Source organism: Fistularia commersonii, chromosome 20, assembly GCF_037954325.1.
Source record: "Fistularia commersonii isolate RoL2024-O1a breed Wild chromosome 20, RoL_Fcom_v1.0, whole genome shotgun sequence".
NCBI lineage: Eukaryota > Metazoa > Chordata > Actinopteri > Syngnathiformes > Fistulariidae > Fistularia > Fistularia commersonii.
The window spans coordinates 14,062,011-14,088,766 of NC_141303.1; the positions used below are offsets into that span (position 1 = coordinate 14,062,011).

General features: G+C 40.0%; 1 protein-coding gene across 1 annotated transcript; it reads left to right on the top strand.

The window, feature by feature from the left end:
• The first annotated feature begins 364 nt into the window (after positions 1–364).
• Positions 365–26,569, top strand: LOC147223038 (dihydropyrimidinase-related protein 5-like). Its single transcript, XM_086166638.1, has 14 exons — positions 365–473; positions 8,091–8,205; positions 9,294–9,443; positions 12,885–13,043; positions 14,169–14,348; positions 14,511–14,579; positions 17,274–17,318; positions 17,409–17,484; positions 20,829–20,985; positions 21,138–21,279; positions 22,484–22,626; positions 22,733–22,940; positions 23,554–23,731; positions 23,833–26,569. The coding sequence occupies exons 2-14, from the start codon at positions 8,095–8,097 to the stop codon at positions 23,916–23,918; spliced, it is 1,704 nt and encodes a 567-aa protein (XP_086022764.1). The 5' UTR covers positions 365–473; positions 8,091–8,094; the 3' UTR covers positions 23,919–26,569.
• The last annotated feature ends 187 nt before the right edge of the window (positions 26,570–26,756 follow it).

Consider the following 26,756-nt stretch of genomic DNA (forward strand, 5'->3'; position numbering starts at 1 on the left):
GATATTTTATCGCAATATTCTAATTTTTTGAGACAGTCCTGTAATGTATATTCTATTAACATCAGTAAATCCTGTCTCTGCCTAGCAGCAGTTTCACTGTGTAATTATTAATCAATTAAAATTGCAGACAAACTGCGAGGTGTGGGGTCTGAAAAAAGCGAGACTACAAATAACCACGATGCATCTGAAAATGATAATAAAAAAGAAAATGCCATTGGAAATGTGTTAAAACCATTAGAGAACAATCCTCTCCCGGTAGCAGACACGCCTCTGTCCTTGACCGGAATGTGTCACTTCCCATTGGTCAGCTTTTGCAGTTTCTCTTGATCTGACGTCTTCTGATTGGCTGATGCCTGACCGTCGACCAAGAAGCATCTGCGGCTCTCTCTGTGCCAGCTGTCCTCTGCTCAAGCGCTGGGTACCGGAGATTCTCCTGCTAAGGAAGGCCAGACAACCTAGAAATTACGAATTTGGTAAGAAACCAGGACTATTATAAGAATATCACATTTGTTTTCCACCTATTTAAGCGATGGTAATAGATTTTCTTTTTTTTTCCCCGATAAAATCAACGAAAGTAGGTACGTTAATCACCGATGGCAGCTGTCTTGTTGCTACATCATCTGAAAATTATCGGCTTTCTTTTATCATTTTTCATCGTTACAGTCATTTAATGGTGCGTGTTTTCGAAAAATGTCAGACAGTCTCACCTTTTTTAACGTTCATACACGTTGTGCTCGAGCATTTTGACGACGAATGATTGTGTGTGTGTGTGTGTGTGTGTGTTTGGCGTGCTCTCAGTGCAATAAGGTGTAATGTTATTTGTGTTTACCGTTATATAACAGCTTATTCTCAACAAACGTAGCGAAGATGAGAACCAGGGGCGGAGGTTGTCATACACACAACATGCGTGTGAATGACAACGCATGCGTAGGTTCGTTTGATTGACCGCTCATGTGTTTCAGGATTTGGAGTGATTAGTGTGATGGGGTTTTTTTTGCGCATGCGCAATATTGTAGGTGTGTTTAGGCCTTTAGGCCAGGGTTAAAAATCCTAAAATCCTTTAGTTCTAAGTTGGAAGATTATTGTGATCTTGACATGTTAAAATAAAATTATACTTATTATTTTTCGCCGTTCAAAATAAACGTCACACTTGCGGAAGCCGGTATTGTTCCGATTTGCAGATGCTGTGCGCAGAAGTCCCATTAACCAGGTAAAATAAATATTTATGAAGATATTTTCAAAATATTTATTTTTTATCGTTAACTGACACAGTATTTTTTTTTTTTTCCCCAATTTATTTTTAAAATTCAGGTCAACGCTCTGAAAGCCTAAAGCTCAAAATGGTCAAAATGTGTTCATTCCATAAATAGAATTTAATTTTCTCTGTAGCACTTTGTGGATTTCATAAGCGACACACTTGTTTATACAAAGTGTAAAGGTAATAAAAAGCAATATATACAGTGGTACCTTAATTTTAGACGTCAAAAATTATTTGCGGCTCCCAGTGTTTTCTTTTCCATGGAAACTGGGTCCAATTGGCTCTTTGGGTGTTAAAGGTTGCCGACCCCTGGCCTAGGTAGATGTCAAGTGGGCCGGACCATTAAAATGATAGCATACTTAGCAATAAATAACCAAAATATCATGTCTTTCCTCTGTTTTGGTGTAAAGAATTACAAAGGCATTAGGAAAATCTTGGAATTTAATGAACAATCCTTTTACAAAACATTTCATGAAACACCTCATATTTCCCTAGACAATTTACCTTTATTACTCACATGGATGCATTGCAACTGATCCCACTGATCGTACAAAGGCACAAAACTTCAACGAGTAATTGGTATTGAAAAATATAGTAATGCACTTTAAGGTTAGATAAGACTTATAAAGAAAGGGATTTTTAAACCATGTGCATATAAAATCTAAATTGAATCCCGGCCTACACCTTACAAACTAAAGAAAGTGCTATTAAATGTGTAAGGAAGAAAGTATTTACCTGTAAATGTGTAAACTTCATCCATGAAACATGCATATACAACATACAATACATACTGAAAATGTATGGAGTTGCATGAACAGTAGAATTCCACCTTACTCTTTTGTAGTGAAGCTGCTGACTAAAATCAAATTGCACATTTTCGCTCGCAATTAGCTAGCTGGCTTTTACCGGTGCTTCGCTGATTTCTGGGCTATGGGTGAAAGTGGATTGCTGTTTCCTCAGACCAGCCAGCAATTCATTGATCTTATCTCTGCTCAGTTGTCTTTGCAAGCTGTCATATTTTTCCCTCTGATGAGTCTCGTACTGGCACCATATATTATATTCCTTAAATACCAAAACCTGTTGCAAACACGCCAAGCACAAAGGTTTCCCGTGCGTCTTCGTAAATAAATAGGACGTAGTCCCTTTTTCTTTGAAAATTCTACACTCTACTTTTTTCTGTTTTGATAACGGCATTTTGGCCAATGGGGGAGTAGCGGAGAGGTAGAGAACAGGGTAGAAACAACGTCATAACAAGCAGCAGGTGGTTCATTGTTAACGTCTGCTGATTGGTCTGTCTCGGTGATGTGGCTTGTCTTCTACTCTGACCACCATAGTGGAAACTTCTCAAATTGTATTTAATCAAAAAAAACAAATCCTGTCTTTTATACATTTTTTCACTTTCAAATTATCCTGCGGACCTGTTCAAAACTCCTTGCGGGCTGGTTCCGGCCCGCAGACCATATGTTTGACACCCCTGGACTAGGGGTTACCATCACAGCACAGTAAAACGAGAACACATTAGAAAGAATCCTAATTGGATGATGTAAATGATCACTTTATATAGCCATCCATCCATCCATCCATCTATTGCAAGGATGTCAAACTCATTTTCAGCGAGGGCCACTTTGCTAAATTATCTCTGAAATATTTGAAAATCAATATATTTTCAGTCAAATATTTCATTTTACTTTTTTAAATGTCTCAGACCTTTCCCATACAGTCAATAGCTGGCTGTATCAGCCAGCATAACTTTCATCGCTTCCACTGGTGACAGTCTTGATATTACAAGTCCCTTCCTGTTATGTTCTAGAACATTTGGGAAAGCAGAATGTACAACGACCAAGTTAGATGTTTTAAGAAAAGCGATCCTGGTTTTTTGCATGTTCTCCCCATGTCTATGTGGGTTTCATCCATGTTCTCTGGTTTCGTCCCACAATCCAAAAAGTTGCAGAAGATGAATTGGAGACCCAGATGTGTGAATGAGAGAGTGCATTTTTTGTCTCTTGTGGCCGTGCTATTGACCGGCTACCAGTCCAAGATGTACCTCGCCTTGACCCAATGACTGTGATAGGCTCCTGCCTTCCTATAACCCTGAGTGCAGGATTAGCAGTAGATACTGAATAATAAAGTTGAGCTTTAATTGATTTAACTGTTTAAAATTTAACTAAATAGACTTAGCTTGAGGGTGACTCGTTAAATTAATAAATGAAGCAAATTTTAAATATCAGAAGAGTAGGTAAAAAAATCCAATAAGATTAATAAGTACCTGTGATTTGCATCAAAATGACAGTTACAGTGCTACCTGTGCCGAGACACGACCCTCATCCCAATCTGAGCAGTTGTTAGTTGTTAGACTGCTTCAGTTACAGCCTATGTGGACACTTCTCATGGCTCATTCATCTCTGAACTTCCAGATCAGATGTGACTCTTTAAATGTTGTTCTTTCATGTTTATTCTTGTATACATTTGTCTTATGCATGTTTGTTCTGTTGTGTTAAATGGCTTATAGAAACACACACAACTTTGCACACTCATGCACAACCATGTCTATCGTGTCATCAGACCACTGCTCTGCTCTTGCAGAGTCCAATCATCTGGAAGCTCTCCCTGACCACCCAGAGCCTTTCTCAACTCCTCCCTGAAAACCATACAACACTCCTCTCTTTTCAGCTTCCACCACTTTGTCCTCTGCTCTGCCTTTGTCCTCTTCATCTTCCTTGTCACCAGAGTCATCCTACAAACCACCATCCTATGCTGTCTGGTTACACTCTCACTTACAACTACTTTGCAGTCACTGATCTCTTTCAGGTTTCAGGTATACCTGGGTGCTCCTACCTCCGCTCTTATAAGTTACTCCATGTTCCTGTCTTTTCTGGAAAAAAGTGTTCAATACAGCCATTTCCATCCTTTATGCAAAATCTACCACCATCTGTCCCTCTGCATTCCTATCCTGTATACCAGATCTGCCCATCACTTCTTCATCCCCTCAATTACCTGCACCAACATGCCCATTGAAGTCTGCACTTCGATGGGGATATTCTGCATTACTTCATCTAGTCCATTCCAGAACTTCTCCTCCTCCTCAAACTCATACCCCACCTGCAGGGCATAGCCACTAACAACATTGAGCATCACACCCTCAATTTCCAGTTTCAGACTCATAAGTCTATCTGACATTCTTTTCACCTCCAAAACATTCCTAACAAACTCCTCCTTCAAGATAACTCCTACTCCATTTCTCTTCCTCTCAGTACCATGATAGTACAACTTAAAGCCTGTTCTAAGCTTCTAGCCTGACTACCTTCCCCCTGGTCTCCTGGACACACAGTATATCTATATCAGTTTCCTCTCTGCATCATGTCGACCAACTCTACCTTTTCCTGTCATAGTCCCAGTATTCAAAGTCCCTACTCTTAGTCCCAGACTCTTGCCTTTCCTCTTCTCTCTCTGCTTCTGAACACACCTTCCTCCTCTCCTTCTTTGACCTGCACTAGCCCAGTTTCCATTGTTTCCCTGTAGGTCATCAGTACCAATGGCGGTCATTGTTAACCCAGGCCGTTAGAAGTTATTGCCTTTGCTACCAAAACACTTCAGTGTAGTGAGCAAGATACATGTACTTGCAAGATACTTGCAAGATACTTGGGGCTTGAATGGAAAGTAGCTCAGACCTCGAAATATCACTTGGAGGCCACAGGTTTATGCAGGGATCAGTCGCCCTCAAAAATATATAGCTTGTCATCTCTGTTAAGCTGTTATTTTTTCTCAAGTCAGAATAATGAGGAACTGATCTTTAATATTGGAATATAAGAGGAAGTAGTATTATAGAAAATGAATAACACTCACTTTTATGAGGTCAATCATTATAGTGATGCTTTTAAAAAGAAGAAGCCCTTTTAACAGATTTATAAATACAGTTTAATCAAAGGCCAACTAACTTTGCCAATTTTAGAATGCTCTATTCACCATTCTTGCAGGCATTTGCATAAAACAATGTCTGTATCTTCCCCATTTTATCTTGTGTGTTTGTGTGTGTGCACAAATGTAAAGCTTTTTTTACCATGTACAAGTACTTTGGATCTCCCATTTCCTGGGAGACCAGTCGTATTCTGGCTGCCAACACTTAAGGACTGTTACACACACACACACTGCTATCACTGCCACAGTGCTTGCAGTTCTATTTTTATATTAATAAATCTAATTCTAAACTACATGAATAGACTTTATCCTCAAAAAAGTGGTTTATGTTTTGTTAAGAGATTAATTTTCATCAAAAAACACTGACAACATTCTGGACAAAAGTGCATGGGTCTATGTATTTTATATATGTATAATATATATATTTATTTATGTATTTATTTATTTTTTTTAAATTACACTCCTTTTGCAACTCCTTTTGTACTCATTAGTGATCTCATAATGTGGTCCACCAATAAAATTCCTGAAAATAATCTCAAAAAACTCTGAGTTTTAATTTTTACTTCACTGACCACTCAACTAAGCTGACCCTCAACACTGTTATGGTTACAAGGTAAACCTAGTTATGCTCTTTTGCAAATCTGTATATTTTTTGATAATCATTCTTAAATTGAAGTTGAGACAAATCTTTATGGCTGCAGTGAATCATATGTTCTGGGCTCTGTTTTGCTATCAGTCAAAGTGAATACAGGAAGTAATTTATTTATATTTCCCCGTCTGGGTTATGGGTGATAATTGTTTTTAGCTTCATTTTCATTCTCGTTGGTGGTGCAACTTTCACCCTCCAGATCTTTTCTCTTAATTCTCCCCTTCTATGTTCTCTTTTGCCCCCTCTCTCCTTTGCTTCCTCCCCCTTTCTCCTCCACCTATTTGAGTTGATTGCCTGTGACTAGGAGGCTATTGTGCCCTGTCATAAAAACATTACATACACTCACCCATGCAGAATACACACAGATTCACAGAGGGATGTTTGGAGGCCAACCTCTCCTTTTGTTCATTTCAGTGAACTTACTCCAGCTTCTGAAAATGCATTATTATTGGCCCAGTAGTCCATTTGTACTTGTGAATTAAATTATAATTATGAAAATTTTATTTTAAAATGTATATAAAGGGGTAACAGAGAAGTTCAAGGTGGAGGTGTGACTCCATCAGGGATCAGCTCTGAACCCCTTCTTGTTTGCAGTGGTAATGGACAGGCTGACAGAAGAGGTTAGACAGGAATCTCCATGGACCATGATGTTTGCAGATGACATTGTTATCTACAGTGAGAGTACCAGTATCAAGATAAGGAAGCTGAGAGGGTTGCAGCCCAAGTTTCACCCAAGAGATACCCAGTAAGGAGGAGGCAGAAGGGCTTACATGGAAAGTCAAGCCTCTGCATGGCATCTACAATTACAACTTGAAGGAGTGGCTGATATCACATAAGAAAACATACCAGTGTCAGGAAAAGGCTAAACTGAAAGGCAGCACAGAGACATTGACCTTACCTTCACAAGAGGAAGAACAAGATTAATCAAGGCCTGGTTAACGATACCAGACAAAACCCCAGGTTTTTGCTTTGAATTGATGCCCCTGACAGAATCCAGCACATAACAGAGGGGTGTCATCCTGGCACAAAAGGCATACAGAGACAGGTGGCTAGCATTGTACACGGGTACATCTGTACCAAGTAAAGGCTGGAGGTCCCGGGATCAGTGATGAAGACTCTTTGCAAAGGGGATGCAGAAAGACACATAGATGCATACAAGGCTGCAGCAGCCCCCCACCTTGGAATGTCAGATTACATCCTAGAAACCTCTCATCTCTCATCTCATCTCACCTGGGCCTCAAACACCTCACACCTGGCAAAGAAACCCAGCAACAGATATTCTTCCTCAGGAAGCTGAAGCAAGCTGGGCTCTCCTCTCAGCTGCTCATCAACTTCTGCAGCTCAACAATAGAAAGCATCTTCTGCCTCAGTGCTACAGTGTGGCATGGGGGCTGCATGGAACGAGACAGAAAGGAGCTGGGCCGGGTGGTGAGAACAGCACAGGGCACTGTGGGCTTCTTCTATGATGCCCATATGCAGAAGAAGGCTAAGAACATTGCAATGGGTCCCTCCCATCCAGGAAACAGCCTGTTTGTGCCGCTGACATCAGGAAAGCGGTACAGGACAATCAATACCCACACATATTGGCTGAAAACCAGCTTCTACACAAGAGCTTTAAAAGCCATCTCTTCCTCCAACCCTTCCCCCCCCTTGCAAGCTTCCACACCCCATCCCCCCGACAGAGTACTCACATTCACACCTGGATCCTGACCTGTTTAGCCACACACAATATTATAGAAACTGTTGTCCATTATTATCCCTGCTGTTCATGAACACTATGATATAGAAACTCCCCAAAGGTCATTAGAACTGAAGAAGCCTCTCAGGTGAGGGATGAAACGTCTTAAAAGCGAAGAAAATCAGTTCCAGTTGCCAAGACAAGAAGATTTTGATGTCAATTCACCATGATCTGGATGACTGAGCACCTCCACAGACATTACATCCTCCCCCCACAGAGACAATATCTTGCACCAAGCCGCACTTTAACTCAGTCATATTCATAGCATCCATCATGTATGTAACTACGCACTATGTAAATAACTTGTCTGTCTATTTTTGCTTTTATAAAAAACCTGCACATGCTCCAAGCCGGGAGCTCTTATTGCAGAATTTCACGGTACCTGCACAATGACAATTAAACATTTTGATTATTAATTCTTGAAAGTCATGCAGAAAGTGTATTTAGAGCTAAAATAATCATCACCCTGTCCTGAGCATTGCTTTTTATGAAATAACCATGTGAAATGCTATTATTTATTCTCCTCACAGTACTATGGCTACCAACATGGGATCCATGCGTATCCTTATCAAAGGAGGCAAAGTGGTCAATGATGACTTCACCCATGAAGCAGATGTCTACATTGAGAATGGGATCATTCAGCAGGTAATTGACATATTTTTAAATGTCAATCCAAGTCATGAGAAACATGGATCCAAAAACAGAAACAGCCATGTTGATTAAGGTAGTAGCTGTTTTAACTTGAGTTTATCAAAGTAACACGGTTGAGCACAAGTGCTGAAACACCCTTGAATAAGTAGCTCATAATTACCAAATGCATCACCTTTCAGGCAGGTTGGAACGGGCAGAGAAAAGTGTATTTTGCTACAATCATTGTCAATCAGAATGAAACTCAAGATGTTAAAGACATTGGTGAGACAAGCGATGCTGTATGGTTTGGAGACAGCGGTATAGATGAAAGAAAAATTAGCAGAGCTTGAGAGAGCAGAGATGAAAATGTTGAGGTTCCTCAGAGTGCATCAGAGGGACAGCACATAAGAAGAAGAAAAACTTTATTTATCCCGAAGGCAATTGTTGTGCCAGAGATATAAGAAAAATACAACAATAAAAAATAAAAACAAGAGAAAAAGGGAGAATAACAACACAAATAAACTATAAAGTGTCTTAAGTAACAAGTGAAACTATGAAGTGTCTTAAGTAACCAGTGAAATATAAGGAGTACAGAAGAGTATGAAAAAATATTGTACATGTACATGTGACATGATTTGGAGATAAAGACATAGAGGCCAGATTGGGGTGATTTTGGGCACAAAGGAGGGATAGTGACTATATTAGTAGAAAGATTGATGGGACCTGCCAAAAAGGAGGCTTAGAGGAAACCTGAATAGATGAATGGATTTAGTGACAGAGGATATGAAGTGAAGTTGGAGTGAGAGAGAGGAAGACAAAGAGAATAGGGTTAGATGGAGAGAGAGGATTCGCGGTGGCAACCTCTGAAGAGAGCACTCGAAAGGAGAAGAATTCAAAACGCCACCGTAAGGCTTTTTGGATTTATTTTGGGACTGCTGTTTTCATAAGTAGTTGACAATACACTTGTCATATCACATCAGTATTATTCCTATCCTCTGTGGAGTAGCATCTGTGCAGATGACACATAATTTCATATTTTTTTCATTTAAGAACCTTCATTGCCCAAATGCAGTGTGAACATGTGTGTGTTTTCTCCTTATCAGGTTGGCAAGGAACTGATGATACCCGGTGGAGCAAAGGTGATTGATGCCTCGGGAAAGCTGGTGTTGCCTGGTGGAATAGACACCAGCGTGCATCTGGAGCAGACCTTCATGAATGCCGTCATCCAGGATGACTTCTACAGTGGTACCAAGGTACCCACACACAAGCCCTCAACACCTTGGTTGTGTTATGACCAGGTTTCTCAACATGCACTTGAGAATGTTGAAAATGTAGACACATCTGTACATACACATACATACCCCCTCTCGCTCTCTGCACTGTCATACAGATATATAAACTAACGATCATTCTCTTGTGCGTTTCATAGGAGGCAAATACAAACCTTTTCTGGTTAAAACCAAATGCTGACACACACACACACACAGCTGTTCAGTCTTTATTTTACTGTGGATGATGTCCACCTTTCTAAAGATCCTCTGAGACAGAGTAGAGATGAATGTTTCATGATAAGGCGAGTGTTCAAAAGCAGAACTGTCATTCTTTTCCTGAAGCTGTGTAAGGGATGATACAGGCGAGTTTTCTTTTTGTTTCACATATATTTTTTTACTTGTGGCTTCCAGTGCAGTACCCCAGGCAGGGTCAATGAAAATACTTTTGCCTGAAATCAGAAAGTAAGCTTGGAATTAAATGTATCTGCTGAAACTAAGATAAGATAAGATAAAATTCATTGATCCCCATTTCTTTGTTACTGAAGCGTAACAGTTAAAATTTCAAAAAATAATAAAGTAAAATGAATATGATTATAAACAGAGGCAGAAGGTAGCAAGACATCCACAAATAAATAGGCAGCATCAACAACAACAGCAGCAACAACATCAGGGATAATAATGGACAACATAAAGGAACACTAAGGGTGAAAAATACACAACTAGAACTAAACGACAATATAAGTAGAGCGACAATAGCAATGATAAGAATAAAATAAATAACCTTAGTCCCAGCCCGCACACATCCTGCCTATTTTTGTTTAAGAAAGACAGCAGAGTTAGGGCATGACATGTGAATGGGGAGGTAGTGGATGGGGTAAGGTAGTGAGACTGTGGAGGCAATTTATTTTTAATGTGTACCCCAAGGTACTTGTCCACAATCTCCACCTCTTAACTTACTAAACAAACTAAACTTACATTACTTACATTAAGGATCGTCCGTTTTATATGTCAGCTTGGTGCCAGCAGTTGATCAAAGTGACAAAAAGGTATTTCCACCATTGACTGTATATCAGGGAGAAGAATGAGAAACGACAGGAAAACAGCATTTACAACCCTAACACAAAACTGATCAATAACTCATGCTTGCCCAGATGCTAATACTGGCCTCTTGCAATGAGCCGATCAGTGATGCGATGTTCCGGGGCTGGTTTCGATGACAATTGCGTTGGACCCGCAATGGATTTGCGGTTGTCGGCAGGAGTGAGGTTGTCCTCTGGGGGCTCTCGGAGATCTTCGGGCGCAGTCCGCAGGTCCAGTAGTCTGGTCGGGACGTTGAGTGTGGAAAAAATTGTCTTTGCGTCTATATATAAAAGGTTAGAACAAAGGATTCAACCCCTTATGTTCAACACATGGTGGTTGAATACAGAAATAAGTTTCTGTTAGAGTCACAACAGTGGGCAAGGAAAAATAAGGTTGATCGCTGTTATTTTTCATTGGGGCTCCTTTGAGCCATGCTTTGACGCTCACCTATGACTTGTTTTCTTTGGGTGACCGAAATAGGGATATAAAGCCCTTACAACATAGCTCCAAGCATCACTTAAACCCCTCTACCCAAAATATCATGTGAAACTCTCCTCAGTTTTGAATCTGTGGCACCTTTCAAATTGGGCAATTCATAGTGGTTAAGCTTGTTTTATGAGTCTCTTCAGTCCTTTTGAATCCACATATTTACAACAATCCACATAGTCTCTAGAAAAGTAGATTGTTATTAGTTACTAGGTTGTTATTAAAGATCTACAATAGTGGATTATTTGCAGTTATGCTAAACTTATCTGGATCAACCACTGCTTCATCATGTTTTTTCGATGTCAACACCGAGGACATTAGACCTCTCCTTTTACAAAATTCATGTTTTATAAAGATGACTCCTGTCATGATTGCCTACAAAGAGTTTCAGACATAAAACACAATAATTCTCTAAGGGTTGATTATTACTTGGAATACTACTTAATGCAGGTAACAAAAACATCATAGTAAACAAGACTATCAACAGAGACCCGGTGGACAGAGCTTCATCCTTCTGATTCCTGCGTCTTCAAATCCAAGATGAGCTCTCCTGGTCCACCAACACCAGTATGGTGATAAAGAAGGCCCAGCAGCAATTGCACTTGCATAGGATCCTGAGGAAGAACAATCTGGAACAGAAGCTGCTGGTGTCCTTCTATTACACTGCCATTGAAAGCGTGACGATTATGTGACATATTGTGTCACAGTGTAGTTTCCCAGGAAGATAGCTGCAGACAGGAAAGCTCTACAGCGGGTGATCAGTACCGCCCCAAAAAATTAATGCCAATCCAGAGTCATCATTTCTGACCCCTCCCATCCAGCATGTCACTTATGTGCAATAACCCATACCATAGTGTGCAATACTATATGTGTAAAAACTCATACAAACATGTGCAAGAACTGAAACTTTATGGCAGGTGATGACATGATAATTCTCAATGGCTAAGGCAGGGGAACAAGAGGGAGAATAGGAGCATACATGGCATAGCAGCAAAGTATCTGTTTTCCTGGCTACACAAAAGAGGCAATTATCGCAGCTGAATGAGACATTCCGTTGCCATGCGTTCCCTTTGCCTACTTCCTCTTTTATTTCATTATACTCTTCTATAATATTTCTCTGCTTCCCTTATTTCCTGGTCTTCCTCCATTTTTCCAGTGTAGTCTTTTCCTTCTACAGTTTGTTGCTGAGTGACATTTGGGCTAACAGGAGTAAAAAAAATGTTGACAAACTCGCCTGTAGGGTGATCTTCTGATATAAAATGTAAATTGCTCTTGAGGGGATTTTGTGAGGTTGTAGTTGCATATTTCTGCCAGGATGCTAGTTACAAATGGCAGGGTTCCTCTTTGTAATTAACCTCAATTAAACAGAGGGCACAATAATGACACATTTTACAGTAATTGAAATGGACATGAGAAAGTAAAGAATGTAAAGAGATAATAGGACAGACATAACAATTAGTATTTCATTGGGAATTGCAAAAACCTTCAAAGGGACGTAAACATAAACACCCTTTTCTTTTGTTGGAAAACAATTGTGCCGAGAAAATAAGTAAAAAGGGACCGATACGGCAGTCTTCAAGTTTCTCCAATTAAGGAGATGAGGAAATTATAACTCACCGAATGATCTTTCTTCATGCAACCTTAAAAGTTGTATCTTGTCAACTCTATTTTTGTACACCAAGTAGGCCCTATGTTGCAAAAGCAGTAATGAACAAGGGTTATTGTCTCAGACAAAGCACATCAACTGTGTGCATCATAGAGGAAACATTGTTATCTTCAATAATCAGTTTTTGTCTCTTTATTTCACTTGTTCCTTCAACAATAACTTGTCCCTGCCCACCCATTACTCTGACTCAGGCAGCCCTGATGGGGGGTACCACCATGGTGATGGCCCTGGTCTTGCCTGAACAACACTGCTCCCTGGTGGATGCCTTTGAGAAGTGCCGAGCCTTGGCCGATGCCAAGGCGTGCTGTGACTACGCCCTGCATGTCGGTGTGACCTGGTGGGGTCCAAAAGTAAGGCCCAAGGAGTTGTCAGTTATACCTACAAAAGGAAACACTTCTACTGATCTTTTAAGATTATTAACGCTCCCCTATTTTGCTCTTGTTCAAGGCCAGTTAATGAAAAAAAACGACGTAGATCGGGGTCGGCAGCCTGCGTCTCCAGAGCCGCATGCAGATCATTGATCCCTCTGATGCAGCTCCCTGCAGCTTTTGTAAATAATTAGCAAGTATTTAATTAAAATGTTTTTTAATTTAGTTCTTACATTTTTAAAATGTAATTGTAAATTTGAAGATGATGGCAATCTTGTAACATCTAAATATAATGTATTAGAATATTTTTGTTGCTATTAATAAGATAAAAGGATGACAGCACACAGAGAGAGGGACAGCATTTTTGGTTTGCTGCTGGTGGATAATTCAAGTTCGGCCTTTTTTCATAAATTGACATTGAGTATTTTGTTTAAAAGTAACCCATCATGTTTTTTAGTAGTTAAAAATGTTTTGTTGCATGCTGAAAGGTATTTATTTTTCTATTCTTGTTCATTGATTTTAAACAAATGCAACATTTTTAGTTCATACATAGCAATGATATGCAAAAATAATAAAGTTATATGCTGTGTTCATTCATTTTAAATTTCAAATGGTTCGCTTTGGGTGTTTTCTTTACTGTGGGGAAACAGGTCTAAATGGCTCTTTGAGAAGTAAAGGTTGCCGACCACTGATCTAGATTAAATCTTTCAGGGATATAGGTTAACTCATATGCTTAACAGGCACATTGGGCAGATTCTTAGACTCAACATGCCTTAATATTAAATAAAGCTCTAATGTCCCTACTATTTCATACGTCAACTCCGCATCTGCCCGGTGATCTTACGTCATCATTTTAGTGTTGTTTTCTCCAACTAAGATTGTCATACTCTTCTTATACCATTAGATAGCATTGTTGTGACATGTTAACTAAGTTTCTATCTTGAAACTGGTATATTAAAATCCTCCATGAATGAAATATGTAAGTGTGTAAAATTACTGGAGAGTGCACACTGCCAAAGCCCAACGTGGTATTTTCAAATCTGAAACTTAATTTAAAAGGAGAAGCCGAAACGTCAGGATATTGATCATACATGTCCTGTGTCTCAGGTGCGTAACGAGATGGAGACACTGGTCATGGAGCATGGAGTTAACTCCTTCCAGATGTTCATGGCCTACAAAGACATGATGATGCTGAGGGACTCTGAGCTGTACCAGACACTACAGACCTGCAAGGACATCGGGGCCATTGCACGTGTTCATGCCGAGAACGGAGAGCTGGTGGCTGAGGTAACATGTAGCACTTAAAATGTGCTTAACACATTTCTTCCATCATTTTCCTATCTGTAAATATGGGGACAAATAATTCTGTGTTTTTTTTCTGCAATGAAAGCAAATCTTTTTGGGGACTAGCAGGGTATTCTTTTTGATGACTTGTGTGGATGTTTTCAGGGTGCAAAGGAAGCTTTGGATTTGGGCATCAGTGGACCAGAGGGTATCGAGGTCAGCCGGCCAGAGGAGGTGAGGAATTCTTTGTCCCATTGTTTAAGCTCGTTCTTTTGAGAAGCAGATGAATATGCTGTGAGAACATACGTTCAGTAACGATTATTCAGGTCTTTGTTATTGTTATTCTTTGCATAGACTGCAATGGGATACATCATTCTATAATTTAGAGCAGGGGTCACCAACCTTTTTGGAGCCGAGGGCTACTTTTTGGGTACTGATTAATGCAAACGGCTACCAGTTTGATACATTCTTCTGAAATAACAATTTTGCTCAATTTACATATTTGACATTGATCATGTTAATGATTTCTCACAATAATTATCAACAACAATTTTTCAAGGTAGGAAACAAAAATATCTATATGCAACACTTATTTCTATAAATCTCTGCAACTATGAAAATGGTGACTTCTACAACATTTTCACTAGCCACTAACAATTGTTAACAAATCATGCACTATGTAGCTCCATATTTGCACTGATTATCAATTATGTAACATATAAAAATCAACTTTCAGATTTTACTGAACATACCACTCAATCTACAGCATCCACCCATCCAGCTTCTGCTCAACCATTCAGGGCAATTTTCCCAATTCTTTGGTTTTGGACTTCAGGAGAAAACAGGAGAAGACGTGGAGAACATGCAAACTCCACACAGAAAGGTCCCCTTGTCAGAATCGAACCAGGATCCTTCATGCTGTGAGGCCAAAGCGCTTTGGTTGCTTTTTGGGAGTTCTTCACCAGTCTCATGAAAAAAGACTGTTGTTTGGGCGAATCTGCCTTTAACTTGCAGGCTTGTAGTGCATTGCCCAGCAGGTATTTTGCATGGTAGCTTGCGTGACATGTTTGGAAATCTCTCTCCACATTATGCCGCTTTGCTGTCGCAACAGTCGCCCCGCAAATGAGACGCACGCAGGAATCTTTCACAGTGGTAAAAAGAACTCATCCTCCCATTCACTGTGAAAATTATGTTTTCTTTCTTTTTTCTGCCATGTCTTTGGGGATTAATCATCTCCTCTCCTTCACTGCGCCCACTGGCTAGTCTCCATGGCAATGGTTTTCGTAGAGACCAGCTAGGGCTACTTTAATGTTAATTTTTTTTTAATTTTTTTTATATTTTAATTTTATATTAGATGCAGGTCTCTGGTAAGAGGTCTTCTCTTTTACCTTCAGGGGTCGCCACAGCGAATCCACCTTCTCCATCTAACCCTATTCTCTGTATCTTCCTCTCTCACACCAACTACCTTCATATCCTCTCTCACTATGTCCATAAATCTTCTCTTTGGTCTTCCTGTAAACCTCCTGCCTGGCAGCTCCAATTCCAGCATCCGTCTACCAATATACTCCTCCTCCTCCTCTGTACATGACCGAACCATCTCAGTCTGCCTTCTCTGACCTTCTCTCCAAAACATCGGACATGTGCTGTTCCTCTGATAGACTCATTCCTGATCCTATCCATCCTGGTCACTCCCAAAGAGAACCTTTGCATCTTCATCTCTGCAACCTCTAGCTCTGTCTCCTGTCTTTTCGTCATCTGTTTCAAGACTATACAGCATCGCTGGTCTCATCACTGTCTTGTACCCCCTTTTCCTTTAATTCTGGCTGATAGTCTTCTATCACATAGTACCCCTGACACTTTTCTCCACCCATTCCAACTGCTTGAACCCGTCTCTTCACCTCTTTTTCACACACTCCATTGCTCTGGACTGTTGACCCCAAGCACGGGGAATCCTCCAACTTCTTGATCTCCACTCCCTGTGGCCTCACCGTTCCACTCAGGTTCCTCTCATTCACACGGACAAACTCTGTCTTGCTGCGACTAACCTTCATTCCCCTCCTTTCCAGCACAAATTGATCAGAGCTGATCCCTGATGGAGTCCAACCTCCACCTTGAACTTCTCTGTTACCCCTACAGCACACCGCACCACTGTCTCACAGCTAGCATACATGTCTTACACCAGTCTAACATACTTTTCTGCCACTCCAGATTTCCTCATACAATTCCAGAGTTCCTCTTTTGGCAGCCTGTAAAATACTTTCTCTATGTCTACAATAACACGATGCAGCTCCCTCTGGCCTTCTCTGTACTTCTCTATTAGCATCCTCAAAGCAGATACTGCATCTCTAGTACTCTTGATAAAGGGGAGTATGGTGAGCTATTTTCAGAACAGACCTGCAGCTGACTCATGGTCCTTGTGTTGTGATCTCGTGCCCTTGGGCAGCATGATGGTGACCCCTGATTTAGAGGGATACATTATTATCCATTCAATATACAGCACGGGTCATTGTGTGACAAAAAATGTAATTTTTATTTTTTAACTGATTTCATCTTTTTTCGCTAAAATTATGGAGATGATCCTAAAATTCCCATAAATAGGTTCTCTAACTCTCAGCAAAGTATAGCCTAATATTTTTGAGAAGTTGGCTAAAAGTATTGGGCAAATGCTAAATTAAGACTTTGTCTTATTACCTTAGATGATCAATGATCAATAATTTTCCACCACTGATCATGATATAAAAAAGGCTTCTAAATGTAATTATGTTGTTTTTTCTCCCATATTGCAGAACAACATTATATTACCTCAGTGCTGCATACTAGCCAGCTCTGTTAATAAAGTACATACAGTTGCAGATGTAATTTAGTTCTAAGCACCCAATACCCAAAATTAATTTTCTGTTGATGTTAAACTTTCTGTTCTATTTGCAGCTAGAGTCTGAAGCTACTCACAGAGCTGTTACCATCGCCAACAGGGTAAACAGACTCGACATGTTGATGGTCTGTCTATTTGTAGCTGCCTGCATCTCTTTGATAGTTCGTTAATTAATCTTCTTGTGACTCCAGGCTCACTGTCCTATCTACTTGGTGAATGTATCCAGTATGGCTGCTGGAGACATGATTGCTGCTGCTAAGATGCAGGGTGAGTTATCACATTAGTAATACCAGCATGTAGATGATGGGCTGGACATGAATGTGATGATCGCCCAAATCGAATCACACAAGTAGCAATGGATTGATGGATGCACGGATCGATCGCTTAAAAGATAGTCAGTCGGATGGATAGACGGGTAGAAAGATAGATAGAGAGGGGGTACAGAAATGATTAAAGAGTAATTAAAAAAAAGAAAGTGCAGCCTCAGGGGGCCACAAGCCTGTGTCTTTTTGAGCTGGTTCCAAACCCTCAAAAATGCAGAGTCAAATGCGAATCAAGCCTATCACTTCCATACCGGCTCAGTCAAGGCTCAGGTTAACAACGACCGCCACTGGTGCCAATAACCTACAGGGTACCAGGGGAACTCGGGGTACTTTGGGCCGAAGAAGGAGAGGAGGAAAGCATGTGCAAAAGTAGTGAGGGCGTCAGATAGATTGAGTCTGAAACTAGGAATTTAAGGCGTGATGCCAAATGTTGTTTGTGGCTATGCCTCACAGGTGGGATGTGAGTTATAGGAGAAGGAAAAATTCAGGAGTGAGTTAGATTAAGTAATCCAGAATATCCCCAAAAGTGAGAGACTGGTAATTCGCACAGATTTCAGTAGACACGTTGTTGCGGAGATGAGGAAGAAGTGATGGGAGTGCGGCACAGTGGTGCAGTGGTTATTGCTTCTGCTTCACAGCACAGAGAGCCCTGGTTCCGTTCCTTTCCCCAAGAGACACACCTTTCTGGGTGGAGTTTGCATGTTCTCCATATGTATGCATGGGTTTCTTCCAGCTTCTCCAGTTTCCTCCCACAGTCCAAAAACATGCAGCAGGTTAATTGGAAAATTGGGAAAACTGCCCATATGTGTGTGTGTGTGGTTGTCTGATTGTATATGTGGCCCTGTGATTGACTGCAGACCAGTTCAGGGTGTACACCGCCTCTCGCCCGATGGCAGCTGGGATAGGATCCCCCCCGACCCTGAGTAGGATTAACGGTAGATAATGAATGGAAGAAGTGATTGGCAGGTTTGGCATTCAGAATAGGAACACAGAGGGACAGATGGCGCTAGACATTGCAAAAGGGATGAGAATAGCTATAGTGAATTTCTTATTACCAGAAGAGTCAGGAACAAAGAGAAACTTCTCAGACGAGAGGTAGGAGCGCGGTTGTAGACTATGTATTTTATGGACAATGTAATCCGAAGGAGATCAGTGAATGCAAAGTAGTGGTAGGTGACAGTATAATCAGGCAGCATAGGTTGGTGGTTTTTAGGATGAAGAGAGAGCTTCCAGATGACTGGAAGGAGACATGGCAAAGTTTTTATGTGTCGTTTGGAAGAAAAGTACAGTAGATGGGGAAAAGTAAGAGCTGGAATGAGCTAGTTCAGAAGTATAGCCAGAGAAAAAGGGTTAGCAAAGAAGAAGTGGGACACTGGGGGATCTGAAGAGAGCAGACAGAAGTACAGGGAGATCTAGTGCAAGGTGAAGGTAGAGGTGGCAAAGGCCAAACAAAGATTAGATTCAACTTTTTTGTCATGACACGTGTACAATTACAGGACAGCGAAAATGCAGTTTAGCATCTAACCAGAAGTGCAAAAAAGAATCAGGTGCAGATATAATAAATAACAGTATAACATGGTATAATATGTCAATAATATACCGGTGATTCACAGATGGGGTACTATGTATATATTATACAGATGGATTTGTGCATTAAATGTGGTAGACTATTGGCAGAAACTATGGACATTCATTTACAAGAGGAAATGTACAGATGATAAGTTATGCTATACAATATACAGTTGAAATGGACTTTAAATAGTGCATAAATAAATATAGACAGTAGCTGCCTCGGGTTACTATACTAGTGTGGTATATGTAGAGATTATTATATGTATATGTATGAGATTATTCAACAGGATCTTAGAGTGAGAAGATCGTTGATGAATGGGGAAGAAGTGTGATGGTGACCAATTTTAAGAATAACAGAGATGTGCAGAATAACTATAGAGGAATAAAGTTGATTAGCCATACAATGAAGTTATGTGAGAGAATAGTGGATACACTGGGAGAAGTTAGCATTTGTAAACAGCAATATGGTTTAATTCCTAGAAAAGGTACTAAAGATGCAGTATTTACTTTAAAAATTCTGGTAGAGAAGTACAGAGAAGGTCAGCATCACAATTCTTTCACTATTTCGCAGTTGGTCTTTTCCCTGCTCTGCCCCCTTAGTCTGCCAGTCCCACCCACCTCGTAAGTGTATTCACTCCAACTGGAAACACAGCTGCAGTTCATCCCTGGCAATCAACTGGCCTTTATAAGTACCAGCTCCAAACTGGCCCCTTTTGATAGATTGTTCTTTGCTTTGCGAGATATTCCAGTGGTCCTCTGCCTCATTTCATGGTACGGACCTTGCCTGTCTCCAATTCTCCTGCCTGACTTTTTGAACCCCAGCATTCTCTTGCATCTCTATGATAATATAGTTCCTAAGGTTAGGTGGGACACTAAGGATAGTTGAAGGAAATTTAGCCTTTACAAAATTATACATAGATACTCCTATGAACCTTTTTAGAATGGGCCTGGTAGAAAATACAAAGTGTTGGAAGAAAATTTTACATTTCTGCATGTCTTTTGGGAATTGAGAAAGAAATTGGGAGAGTGGTTGGGACAAGGGTTACAGGAATCTCCAATGTTTGTCTCCTGGAAGATAGCACACTTTTGCCTCATTAGTAAAAGACAGCATGAGCATCATCACTGAAGCAAGGATGATACTGAGGAATTGGAAATTTGAAAGTGAACTTCCTTCTAGTGTGCGATTACTTCTTCTTATATATTAGGGGCTTGCTACATTGAGCATATGTTGAAACACATCACCGTTTACTAACATGAATGATACAATTGTACAGAGGGTTGTAGAGAGGTGTTGTCCTTTTTGTTTAGTCTTGACTGTCTTTTTGTGTGTTGTCTTTTTTAATGTTTGGATTACTTGTTGAAAATAAATAAATACTTTAATGACAAAAAATCAATGACATAACTTTTGATTTATACAGGTATTGATTTGATAGGAACCTCTTAGCCTGACTGAGACATATAAACAAGTCAGACACCACAATGCACTTCTCTCTGTTGTGTAATACTGGGGAATAGAACTGGAGTTATCCTCTTTAAGATCCATTTGAAGACTGCACTTGAAAAAAAGAAGTGGCTTAGACACTTAATAAAGGGTCTAGTTACACTGTCTTGAAAACTCAGTAGTTACTGGCCACTGGCAATATATACCTTTTTTGGGTTGGTGTGTCAAACTTTTGATCCCAAAGAAGATGATAATGTTTTTCTGTCTTCCTCAAGATAAAGTGGTTCATGCAGAGACTACAGTGGCTCATGCTGTATTGAATGGGGTGCAGTATTATCATCAGGACTGGGCTCATGCAGCCGCCCATGTTATTGTTCCTCCTCTACGCCTTGACCCCAACACACCCGGCTACCTCATGGGCCTATTGGGAAAGTAAGTGCACTATACCGAAAATTTTACTGTGCCACTGTCTATCTCTGGTCAATGGCAGGTGGAATGTAGCTCAGGAATTTCTTAGATACCAAAGACAAATTTGAAAAAGAGTGTTAGATTTCAGAGAATGAACACATGCATTCTGTTCCCAGTGACACTCTGAGTATCGTGGCATCAGAGCACCGTCCATTCAGCACCAAGCAGAGAGCTCTGGGCAAGGAGGACTTCACTAAGATCCCCCATGGAGTTTCTGGAGTCCAGGACAGAATGAGTGTCATGTGGGAGAGGGGAGTGGTAAGGACACTTGCACATATCTAACAAACAAAAACCTGAAAGTACAGTCTTTGCTGAATGAGTTATTGGGAGAGAGTGAAAGGTTAATCTATAACTGTTGCATAAGGAGCAAATGGAGACTGAATAAGTTGTAAAATTCTTCCCACACCAAGATTTTGATGGATCAACTTAATACTATTAACTTACACTGACTTGAAGACAGTGATTGATGGTGACACAAATAAGCATAACGCAGGCCGAGTTCATCTTCACCTTAAGATGATTTAACAGATTCAGATGATCCTTTTCATTGCTCCAGTGTGTTTATAGTGTAGCAGGATAGATCCTTTTTTTTATTTGTAGATTTTCCATGTTTAACTGTAGGGAATGCTTGCGCAACAGGCTCATGAGTTACTCTGACCTTTGACAGCAAAGATGTGATGTAGAGTGTTGCACACAAAGCAGATAGATTTACATTCACTCACTTTCAATGTAATTTTGAAAGCGAAACCTACCTGCAGGTGAGTGTTGCCTGACTATAAACAGCAATTTTCAGCTGTGTATGCTTAGGAATTTGCAATTGTAATGATCCTAAGAGCTGAAGCCTTAAGCAGACTTACCATGATGAGCTCAGTGCTGATCCAGTCTTACCCAAACATCAGTGTAAAATGTATTTTAACTGACGGGTGATTTTGTCTGCCTCCTTTCATATCAGTCAAACCACCAGGAGACCAGGCTGAAAGGTAGCAAGCAGAGAAGCTCAGGAGCGGGTTTCAAGTTATACTGTCTTGTTATTGATAGGAAGAGAAATGCAATAAGAGTAATCTTGAATGAGGAGTTTATTAGGAATGTTCTGGAAGTTATATATGCAAGTGGAGGAATAGTGAATATATTGGTAGAAGTATACTGAGGTCGGAACTGCCAGACAGGAGGCCGAGATGAAGACCAAAGAGAACATTTGTGGATGTAACCAAAAATGATAAAGTTAGTTGGCGTGAGAGAAGAGGATATACGGAATAGGGTTAAATGGAGGAAGATGATTTGCTGTGGCAACCCCTCAAGGGAGCAGCCAAAAGAAAGGGACTTTTACATAAGTCAAAATTAAAAACAACACTCAATTCCAGAGCTTCTGTTCCAATTCACTTATTAATTCCTCCTGATAACATAAAATACCGAGCTGACATTTCCTTCCTTCCCTTTCTTGTTAATACATTCATGTCTTTAGGTCACAGGAAAAATGGATGAGAATCGTTTTGTGGCTGTGACAAGCTCTAACGCCGCAAAGATTTACAACATGTACCCACGCAAGGGTCGCATTATCCCTGGGGCAGACGCTGACGTGGTTGTGTGGGATCCAGATGCAACTAGGTAGATTAGGATATTTACAATAACCATAGTCTGATTCACTTAATTTATCCAGCGTAGGCACACACACACACACACACACAAACTGATGACTTTTCTCTTTGGACAGAACCATTTCGGTCAGCACTCAAGTGCAGGGCGGAGATTTCAATCTGTACGAGGGGCTGCGCTGCCATGGAGTTCCCCTGGTCACCATCAGCCGAGGGCGTTTGGTGTGTGAGAATGGTGTATTTATGTGCGCTGAGGGTTCTGGAAAGTTCTACCCGCAGCGCACTTTCCCTGACTATCTCTACAAGAAGATGGTGCAGAGAGAAAAGGTGTGTTAAGTATCTTAAGAGTCATTGACATGAAATATAGACAAGAGAAAAAAAAAGGTTGTCTTCAGAAGGCTGCTGATATTCAGGCGGCTGTGCTGTGTGAGGTAACAGCTCACAAATTGCAAACATACCCATCATGCGGTCTGACTGCGCTGCTTTGATAGCCTATAGTAGGGATTTAATTGTCATGCTTTCTCTGAAAGCTGATGCTGCCGATGCTGTCTTTTCAAAAAGAATTCCATCAGCTGAAATATGTGATAATAGCAAGAAAAAGTACAGAAACATTAAGTAGCCTTGTGGAAAAAGAAAAATTCTGTTGTTCAGTCATGTCATAAGGATCATACGTTAGCCGACTCTTGAAGAGAAATTTCTTCTACGAAGGTGAGATTGTTATTAGCAAGATTTAATATTTAGAACGTATAATTCTTCCTTCCACTCGTAAGTCTAGTTCGTAAATTTTTTGAAACTGAAGCTGCAACTCCAAAATGATTACCTACCCAGAGCATGCCTTATATTTCTTGTGTTCAAAATACCATTATTTGGATCCTTTATTAGGATTTCACACTTATTTGTACCATGTCTGTTGCAGTTATATCTTCTCTTTCTCCTTCAGACTCAGACTTATAAAGGGGTCATCAGAGACCCTTACTCCGGTGATGTGGTCAAGGTTGCAAATACTATTAAGAAGGAGCTCGGTTTGGGTCCCATCGATGGAGAAACCCCCAATAAACCCTGTCCTCGGGTTCACCATGGAGTCCGGGACCTCCATGAGTCTTCTTTTAGTCTCTCAGGTCAGTAGATTGATGAATGTGAACCGTAGAAACTGTGTTTTATTGTGTTTAAAAAAGCAGACGCTCATATTTATGTCAATCGAACTGTGATTTTCTGTCAGGGTCTCAAGTTGACGACCACATCCCGAAGAGGTCCTCGGCTCGGATCCTAGCCCCTCCCGGTGGTCGCTCCAGTGGAATCTGGTAATAACTTGTCTTGATGGATCAACCATCCAGGCCTCCATCTTTTGTAAATTTTCAAGCAGCCAAGAAAACTGCACTGTTTTTCAAACACAGGATTAAAATTAAAAAGGGACAAATTAATTCACGTGATTAGTGAATAGCTAACACCTGCACAGTCATTCTTCCAAAGTGACACAAATCTTATTTTTGTGCCTTGATTGGAGTGACTGACCTAATTAAGTACGCAGAAGTGAAGGGCTACAAGATCAAACTTTTTTTATTTATTTTTTTTCAAAATTCAAGTTGATTGCTGATATTAACAAGGCTGCTCATTGTCAAGCTGCTTCAAGAATTAGAAACTAAACATGCTGTGAGACGTAAAAACCAGTACAGTTTTTGTTGGTTTGAGGTGATGTCCACTAAATTATTTACAATTAGTAGAGGTGGATTCAGTGAAATATGTATTTTCCCCTGTGACTCACGAACATACAGCACACTGTAGACATAATAGCTTTACACCCAACAGAAGATGTGGAGGATTCTGTTTGTGATTTAACCACCTACTCTGCTTGCCTTCCTACTGCACCATGGGTATTTGTCTTTATTTATTTCTTATTATTGTTATTTTTGTAATTTATGAATTGTGTGGAGATGAAATCTGTCTGCTTTCAACATTTTGTGATCTTACTGCAACACACTTTCAACAGTCAGAGTTGAGCCCATAAAGGCATAGTTAAGTTGATTTTCAAAACAAGCTAGCTCCCCCACAATAAAATGCTGAATTCTGTAGATGGTATGCACCTGAGATTAAAAACATTTAGGCATTTCTATTATGTGCCCCCCATCTTTTCCATCACTGTAGACTCTGAGAAATACAAGAAGAGAGGTCTATCGATTTTTCTACCACAAGAACTTGTGGGGCATGTTTGAGTTATGTTGTCCCTTTTTTACTGTATTAGGAATTTAGATTTTAAAACCTGCACCACAAAGGAGACAAAAATGCTGGGCTCCAGTGATTTTGGGGGCCCTTCCTATAGCTGTTCAAGCCAGCTGGCATGTGCCCAAAGTTTTTATGGTTTGAAAACTATCATCAGAGTATTCTGATGAGAACCAGAGCGGTTTAACTGCTGACAACACTGTAGGCCTCACTTAACTGAGCAGGATACCTACTGTTGATAAAGCCAAGAGTAAGACCTCTTCATGTCTGCTTACGCATGATGCAGCTGTGCTATATGAAAGGGTGTAATTCATGGTCATTACCATTCCTTTGACAGTCCTAATACAGGCTACCTATGTATCCTGGAACATTTGAATTTTCCAAGAAAGGAAATGAGAGAAAACTCCTGGAAAATCTTGTATTGTCTGGTAGATGGTTGAACGTGATGTCCTTTTTTCTGTCACATTCACCAAAACTCTTGGCCACTATGTATTCACTGTATCATGTTTAAAAAATATGATAATATGAAACGTTAAGCTGAAAAAATGACCATAGTGTAGACTCACTTGAGTTCACTGCACAATTCAGTTTTGCTGAAATTACCTGAGAATCAGGAAATAAAATAACTTGAAAATGAACAAGAAATTGTGGGGTTGCACAACTAGCTTTAACAGTTGAAAAGTTGAAGAAAATTATTTTTTGAAAAGTTAGGGGAAATCTGTCATGGAGTGAATTTTACATGATCAAAAATTGTTGTCCATAATGTGAAAGATGAAAAGATGAAGCTGCTAAATTTGGTCACTTGAGTTCAGTCTCACCAGCATATTAACCATCTGGACACCTGCTGAGCAACAAACAGATAGTTTACTATATTTTCACTGAAACACACAAATGTCTGTATGTATAAGAATGCTTTTAATGCCACTAAATCACAATATTTGACATGGCATTTTCAGATGAGATTTTACCACCAAAGAAAAAAGGTAATTGGCATATCTGTGATGACATATGCTCCCCACCCAGGCCTTTTTTCTGTACATTACTTGCTCTTAATGTACCAACTTTCACAAGCAATAAGAGATACAGTATAATAACTCCCAAGGTAAACACAGAACTCGCCCTTTGCACAGTTTACCAACAAATTACATTGTTAATTGAAAGGATTATTCCTTGCTAAGTTTCAGTAGCATCTCATGGACTTGTATTATTATCGTATCGGTCTAATTCTGAAATGAAAATGAAAGCGGGTTGTAATTAGATCAGCTTCTCCACAGAGCAGGTAGATTGAGCTGCATATGCTGAAGAAAACAACTGTTACTCTTACCTCCCAATGACGTTTAATTCCTGCCCAACAGTATTACATGTATATATGACCTTGTCTTCTCATCTGTGTACTGCATATTTAGGGACATTTCTTTTTTAGTTAAAAGAAAATATGTGCCAATGTGAATCAAATGTGCCACACACACACACCATGCATGAAAAGGAACACATGGGATGGAAAGAGTAAAACCTGTGAGAAGTCACAGGTACACAACAATCTGTGCTGTTTTTTTTTTTACTATGCCCTACAACAGCATTTTGTTGTTAGATGATTTTGTTGTTTGAAGGCACTGTGAATGGTCAGTGATTGTGTGTTTGTAGATTCTTGTTGTGTTGGACAGTGAACCTGTTGAATCTGTATGTGGCTGCTTGTTTCTTACCACAGAAGTAATGCCCAAATAAAGTAGTGAAAAACACATCCGTTGCCATTTTTGTCTTTAAAATGACACATCTATAGTCACACTTGGGCTATTGGTTTCCTTTGTCTAACTCTATGAAAATAACCAAAAGTTGCAACAATTGACATCATTTAAAACGTATTGACCCCTTTAATTTAACCCCCTTGGGTCCTTTTTAGAGAAGAATACAAAACCTCAAATCTGA

What these genes read in the sequence shown, in the direction of transcription:
- LOC147223038 (XM_086166638.1), top strand. Translation starts at nt 8,095, where the DNA reads ATGGCTACCAACATGGGATCCATGCGTATCCTTATCAAAGGAGGCAAA. An exon ending in CTCATGGGCCTATTGGGAAA is followed by an intron (nt 20,986 to 21,137) that starts GTAAGTGCACTA and finishes TTCTGTTCCCAG; the next exon opens with TGACACTCTGAGTATCGTGG. An exon ending in TGGGATCCAGATGCAACTAG is followed by an intron (nt 22,627 to 22,732) that starts GTAGATTAGGAT and finishes CTCTTTGGACAG; the next exon opens with AACCATTTCGGTCAGCACTC.